At 43.8% G+C, this 7,500-nt stretch overlaps 1 protein-coding gene across 1 annotated transcript in view; it reads right to left on the reverse strand.

The window, feature by feature from the left end:
- The window catches only part of LOC122258188 (uncharacterized), a gene marked incomplete in the record, with an annotated part of 191,567 nt that overhangs the window by 46,108 nt on the left and 137,959 nt on the right, over window positions 1-7,500 (reverse strand). The window contains 3 exon segments of the mRNA XM_086534400.1: window positions 1,507-1,645; window positions 2,618-2,783; window positions 5,226-5,408. Of these exon segments, the coding sequence (XP_086390526.1) occupies window positions 1,507-1,645; window positions 2,618-2,783; window positions 5,226-5,408 (488 nt within the window).

Genomic DNA, 7,500 nt, shown 5'->3' on the forward strand with positions numbered 1-7,500 from the left:
AGCCTTTCTTTCTATCATTAATTATGATTTCATTTTTTCCTTATTTATTTGCCTAAAAACATTACATTTTTCCTATGTAATTGTATATATATTGTCTACTATACATAGATGTGTATATGTATTTATATCTATATTTATTTATTTTTTTCCATATTCACTATTCACGAATTTCTTTTCATATAAATCTTAGAATCCTACGACCCCGTCAATAATCATATATATCTATCCTATGTATGATTTTGTGTCATAGATAGTGTATAATTTGTAAGCTTTCTAAGGTGCAACATATTACCAAAAAAAGCCCAGTCAGATCTGAAACTATGCAAATAACTGTATCTGAATACTTGTTTGACAAAAAATCTCAATTGCAATTTCAATGCCTTAAAAAGACCTTTCCTTGCTGTGCCAGTGCCCTCAGACCTGCAGCGACACTTGTTACTCTACAATTGATTAAACTTTCGTTTTTTAGCATTTTATCTTTTTCTAAGCACAAAATACAAAATCAAAGAATTGGCGTGTATCTACAGTTTAATTCCTTATTTCCTGCGTAAAGCAATACCGTCCTACTAAAGTGTACAATCCCCTGAATTGTACAACATATAATATTGTCCAGGCTGAAAGTATGGCGACCATATTTAACCCACAGATGGAGGTACCTAGACTGCCAGACTGTACCTCTGCAACACAGAGAGAAGACAACTAACTCCAACAAAGCATTCAAAAACAATCTTTAATTAACGTTAACAACACCAGATTTAAACTCCCACTGGCCCTGAAAAATAGCCTGAACCTGGTATTAGGTAGGGTATGTGGGTATTATCCTGGTTCTATTCTGGTCTTACCCTGTGACCTTACTCCTGTTCTAACCCTATTATTACGTTGACTTTAGCGTGGCCTTAGCCTAGCCTTAGCCTAGCCTTAGCCTAGCCTTAGCCTAGCCTTAGCCTAGCCTTAGCCAAGCCATAGCCTAGCCAAGCCATAGCCTAGCCTAGCCTAGCCCAGCCCTAGTCCAGCCCTAGCACAGCCCTAGTCCAGCCTTAGCTTAGCCCCAGCCCAGCATTAGCCCAGCCCTAGCCCAGCCCTAGCCCAGCATTAGCCCAGCCCTAGCCCAGCCCTAGATCAGCCCTAGTCCAGCCCTAGTTCAGCCTTAGCCTTAGACTAGGCTCAACCCAGCCTCAGGCCAGCCCAGCCATAACCATAGCCCAAGCCCTAGCCCAGCCCTAGCCCAGCCTTAGCTTAGCCCTAGCCCAGCCTTAGCCCAGCCATAGCCATAGCCCTAGCCCAGCCTTAGCCCAGCTCTAGCCCAGCCCTAGTCCAGCCTCAGCCTAGGCTCAACCCAGCCTCAGGCCAGCCCAGCCATAACCTCAGCCCAAGCCCTAGCCCAGCCCTAACCCAGCCCTAGCCCAACCATAACCCAGCCATAGCCCAGCCATAGCCTAGACTCAACCCAGCCTCAGGCCAGCCCAGCCATAACCTCAGCCCAAGCCCTAGTCCAACCAGACTCACCATATTGACTCCGCGCGTCGCGATGGCCAGCGCGGGCGGCGTGGAGTGCGAGTGGTGTCCGTCAGCCGCGGCGTCGGGCGTGAAGACCGAATCGTGCGACACACTCAGGCCCTGGTTGTAGGGCCCGCCACTGCTCCTGCTGGGAAACGAGAGGTTGGTTAGTGAGGTTAGTGATGTGACTCAAACCCCCTCCCCTCCCCTCTCCCCTCTCCTCTCTTCTCCGTTCTCCCCTTCTCTCTCCCCTCTCCTTCCTTCTCCCCTTTCCTCTCTCCTCTCCCTTCTACTTCCTTCTCCCCTCCCCTCCCCTCCCCCCTTACCGACCCTCTACCTTCTCCCCTATCCCCATCCCTTCCCTTCCTCTCCTCCCCTCTTCCCTCTTCCCTCTTCCCTCTTCCCTCTTCCCTCTTCCCTCTCCCCTCTTCTCTCCCCTCTCCCCCTTCCCTCCCCTGACCTTTCCCCTCCCTTCCCCTCTCCCCTCTCCCCTCCCCTCCCCCCGTGGCTCTCCTTCGATCGGGGGTTAAGGGGGGGGGCGTCTAAGGTCTTAGTTTTATCTTTATTATTCACTTTTGTTCTTGGGGGGGGGAGGGGGAAGGGGGGTTCTTTTGTATTTTAGGGGTTGATTCATATTTTTCATTTTGTTTCTAGGGTCTTTCTTCTTCTATTTCTATTCTGTTTTTGTAGGTTCTCTTTTTAATCACTTTCTTTCCATTCTTTCTTTTAATCTTATTTATTTAATCTTTAATTCAACATAAAGCGCAACATCTAATTGCAACAGCAGACACAACATTCTCAAAGACCATCTATCCTTTATCCCATACACATGGAAATCCTACAATTTCCTATCATCCTACAACCCTGCCCCCCCCCCCTTCCCCCATCCTACAACATCCCACCATCCCACAAAATAAAAAATAAATAAATAAATAAATAAATAATCCAAAAAATCTAAAAAATAATTTTAAAAAATCCATTAACAAAAAAATATAAAAATCCAAAAAAATAATAAATAAATAAATAAATCATTAAATAAACACCCAAAAAATCCACAAAAAATCCAAAACAATTTTCAAAAAATAAAAAATAACAAAAATTGTCATCGGGAGCGCCCTACCTGTGCTGGATATCCACCGCCAGTTCGGAGGTGGAGCGGGCGCGGAGGGCGGCGTGCGACGGCTGGGGACTCACACTCTCGCCCGCCCGTCTGCGCACGCGACGCCGGAACATCTTGACCAGCCCCCGCAGACCCCACAGACGACGGCGCTTCGGCTCCGTCACCGCTGTACGAGGACGAGGAGAGAGTGACTTTGATTTTGACGAGTTTATTGAGACAAGTGATTACGTACATCTCAAAAGGATGAGGTAACATAGGTTATCCTCACCCCAATCTTAGTCCCTCTTTGGGCTCACGTATATTCTACAACACCTTACAGCTATGTCAGCATGTTGAAATAGATACAAAACAAAAGGCGGGTCAATCACAATGAGGATGATAACGAGGGGGGAGGGGAGAGAGAGAGAGAGAGAGAGAGAGAGAGAGAGAGAGAGAGAGAGAGAGAGAGAGAGAGAGAGAGAGAGAGAGAGAGAGAGAGAGAGAGAGAGAGAGAGAGAGAGAGAGAAGGGGGGGGAGAGGGAGAGGGAGAGGGAGAGGGAGAGGGAGAGGGAGAGAGGGAGAGAGAGAGAGAGAGAGAGAGAGAGAGGGGGAGAGAGAGAGAGAGAGAGAGAGAGAGAGAGAGAGAGAGAGAGAGAGAGAGAGAGAGAGAGAGAGAGAGAAGGGGGGGGAGAGGGAGAGGGAGAGGGAGAGGGAGAGGGAGAGGGAGAGGGAGAGGGAGAGGGAGAGGGAGAGGGAGAGAGAGAGAGAGAGAGAGAGAGAGAGAGAGAGAGAGAGAGAGAGAGAGAGAGAGAGAGAGAGAGAGAGAGAGAGAGAGAGAGAGAGAGGGAGAGGGAGAGGGAGAGGGAGAGGGAGAGAGAGAGAGAGAGAGAGAAGGGGGGGGAGAGGGAGAGGGAGAGGGAGAGGGAGAGGGAGAGGGAGAGAGAGAGAGAGGGAGAGGGAGAGGGAGAGAGAGAGAGAGAGAGAGAGAGAGAGAGAGAGAGAGAGAGAGAGAGAGAGAGAGAGAGAGAGAGAGAGAGAGAGAGAGAGAGAGGGGAGAGAGAGAGAGAGAGAGAGAGAGGGGGGGGGAGGGGGAGGGGGTGAGGGAGGGAGGGAGGATGATGATGATCATGATAACGAGGAGAAAGAGGAGGAGGAGGAGGATGAAAAGGAAATACCGGTGAGTCTCTTGTGAAGATCCCAGAATGGGGGAAGGGGGGATTCCGGAAAGGGGAGGGGGGGTAAGGTGGGGATGGTACGGGAGAGGAGGAGGAGGAGGGGGCAGGGAGGAGAGAGAAGGGGAAAGGAAATAAGAGATGAGATGAAAGGGGAGGGAAGGGAAGGGAATGGAAGGGAAGGGGAGGGAAGGGGAGGGGAGGGGAGGGAAGGGAAGGGAAGGGAAGGGAAGGGAAGGGAAGGGAAGGGAAGGGAAGGGAAGGGATGGGAAGGGAAGGGAAGAGAAAAGAGAGGGAAAGGGAGAGAAACATGGCATAGCAGGGGAGGATTTTTTTTTTTTTTTTTTTTTTTTACCAAAATCCCAATCTATAAGTTTTTTTTTAATATACATAACTTATTTACATGAAATAGTTAATAAATGACTTAGATAAGTATCATACTACAATTACGTAAAACTACACAGGAAAGTTTTGTCAAAGGTGTGGCTCTCACTGCAAGTGTTGTCCAATAAAGCATCTCTCTTGCAAAAAATAGTGGATATCACAGGACCCAGTATGGAAAGTACGGTAATTGCAACTACACACGTTGCAATTTAACACCTGGATGATTTACATACAAACATATATTAAAAGAAAAGGGCGTGTCAGGTAGACTAGGCTAAGACATCGTATGAACATAAATAAAACAAACTAATTACATGTAAAAAAAAGCCTTCTTGACGCCAGCCATGTTCTTCAGTATACTTGCAAAGAAAATATTATTTCCAAGTTCTAACTAATTCAAGAATTTTGAATAAGTGCACAAATTAAGAGCACACTTGAAAACTACTGCGCCTTACACACTTTTTTTCTCTCTCTACAATACTACCGTACTTTTCATACTGGCATTGTGCTATTGCATATATATTGGGAATATAGCCGTTGTGACGTAAGTTTTTATGAATCAACAAAATAACTGCTGAGAGAATAAGGGTTAATATTGTAAGAAACTACAGATAAAACCACCCTTGTTGAAGAATCAGAGGAATATTAATTAAATAATATTAGATTTAGCATTACTAGACATCGTAATTTTAAAGCTTAGGAATAAAAAAAAGAATGGTATAGTTACTCTTAAAAATACAGTTTTCTATGAATCATCACCAAAGAAAACGATCACGTGCAAGGCTAACTAATACAAATTCAAATTACACTCCCTACAAGACCTTAAGCGGCTACGTTACCCACCAGAAAACAAACAAATCAAACCCATTAACAAACTAATGAACCAATCAATCTACCACTTAAAACACCCCAGATCCAACGAAATCTACCACTTAATTAACACACCTCTAACCCAACCAATCTACCACTTAATCAATCAACACACCTCTAACCCAACCAATCAACCTCTAACCCAACCAACCCACCACTCAATCACCTCCAACCCAAACCCAAACAACACATCCCGCCCGTACGTTGGGGTTGTTGCGTTGAGATGTTCGGGGGCAGAGTGGAGCACGCCCTCGGCCCGCAGAACGCCGCGCAGGGGGCCGGGGGCGTGTCTTCCCTGGGGCTTCTCCCCTCCTCCATGCTGGAGCCGCCCGCCTCTTGTCCGCTGCTGCCGTCGTCATCACGGGAGGCCGCCATGTTCGGCGGTCCTGCGGGAGGGAGAGGTGGTGTGAGGGAGGCTGTGGCAGAGGCATTGTACGTGGGGGATGCCACACGTAATAATAGTGTAATATCATGATATAATGATATATATAATAATGGTGTAATATCATCAATAATGATAGTATAATATTATATACAATAATGGTGTAATATATAATATAATGGTGCAATATCATATATAAAAATGGTGTAATATGTATAATCATAGTGTAATATCATATATAATGATAGTGTAATATCATGGATAATAATGGTGTAATATCATATATAATGATAATAATGGTGAGGGAGAGGGGGAGGGAGAGGGAGAGGGAGAGGGAGAGGGAGAGGGAGAGGGAGAGGGAGAGGGAGAGGGAGAGGGAGAGGGAGAGGGAGAGGGAGAGGGTGAGGGTGAGGGTGAGGGTGAGGGTGAGGGTGAGGGAGAGGGAGAGGGAGAGGGTGAGGGTGTGGGATAGGGTGAGGGTGAAGGTGAGGGTGAGTAAGAATAAGGGTATGGGTATGGGCACGAATATGAGCATGGGCATGAGTACGTATATGGGCATGAGTATAAGTATGAGTATAAGTATGAGTATGAGTAAGAGTACGAATATTAGTGTACCTCTATCTAAAACACATAAATTACACGATGTACAGAACCCAAATAAGGAGCAAAACGCGATCTCTAACACCTAAACTTGAGTCAACACTGGAAGGCGAGAAGTCCAAACACAACAAAAGTATGTCCATTTTAGTCCTCTAGTTTCGGTCGTAAATTCATGTAACTGTTCTCAAAGTTAGGTATTTTTCGGTTGGATAAATACCCACTATTCCGTCGTTTTTCGTTTTTTTTCGCTTTTTTTCTTTCTTGGATTAGTCTAGTCATTAAAGTTGGGTGAAATTGGTACAGGTTACGGTTTTGTTTTATCTTTTTTAATTTAAAAAAATGCATCGTTTTGGAAACACGGATAATAAATGATTTTTTTTTTTATTAATTGTTGTTATCATATTGATTTCATTTGTAACTCATTTTCACAGAAATAGTCCATTTCAAATAACATTTATAAATTGACACCCGAAATGCATAAAATGAAAATAATTATCAATAATTACAACCAAAAATCATCATGGCAAAAAAAATATATATTCTTTCCAATACCTTTTCTCGCTCGAAATATCTAGAATTACATACTTCTTTTAAAGGCACAAAAGCTATAAATTACAGGTTCCTAGACAAATTAAAAACAAGCTCTCTCGCAGAGTAAAAGTATTACATTAGAGGTTATCAAACATTTCAATTCAAATGTAAACATACCAGTAACATTTCCGACTGAAAATATATGCAAATACTACATACAGTGAAGGAATACATTTCCAGGGAAACATGTCGTTACTTATATGAAATTATAGAGCGTTTGCGTCATAAATCATAACATATTGACGCACGTGGACTATTACGTTCCGGCCAAAACAAACAAACAATTTCTTAGGACAAAGTGACACTGTAGTTGACACTTCACTTTTTTTCTTGTTGTTCTTGTTCTTGTTCTTGTTCTTGTTCTTCTTCTTCTTCTTCTTGTTCTTCTTGTTGTTCTTCTTGTTGTTCTTCTTGTTGTTCTTCTTCTTGTTCTTCTTCTTGTTCTTCTTCTTGTTCTTCTTCTTGTTCTTCTTCTTCTCCTCCTTCTTCTTTTTCTTCTCGTGGCAAAGATGCACTTGACAGACAGGTAATAATAGATGACAGATTGATAAGTTGATGATGATGGTATTTGATAATTGACAGTTTGGTGACGATAATGATTTAAAATACGATGTAGTTCGGACACGTTACCTTCAACCAATCATCATTAATCTCTCAAACGCTGCTTCGCCTCAATGAAAAATGTAGGCCTATATCAGCAATGTTCAAACAAACCCGTGTGTGTCTACCATCTATTTGTGACAATCAGAATAAAAAAAACTCGAAAAATAAAAAAAACAATCACAGAGGCCTTTATTCTTATAACCATCATCAACATTCTTAAATATCAGCCAGAGTTAGTGCTCGTCTAAGCAATGGATACGAACCAAAAATGTCATCACAAGCAATGCACTAAAAGGAATTCC

The sequence above is a fragment of the Penaeus japonicus genome, unplaced genomic scaffold (genome assembly GCF_977035675.1).
Source record: "Penaeus japonicus unplaced genomic scaffold, GWHDUDI00000001_assembly GWHDUDI00000041, whole genome shotgun sequence".
Classification (NCBI taxonomy): domain Eukaryota; kingdom Metazoa; phylum Arthropoda; class Malacostraca; order Decapoda; family Penaeidae; genus Penaeus; species Penaeus japonicus.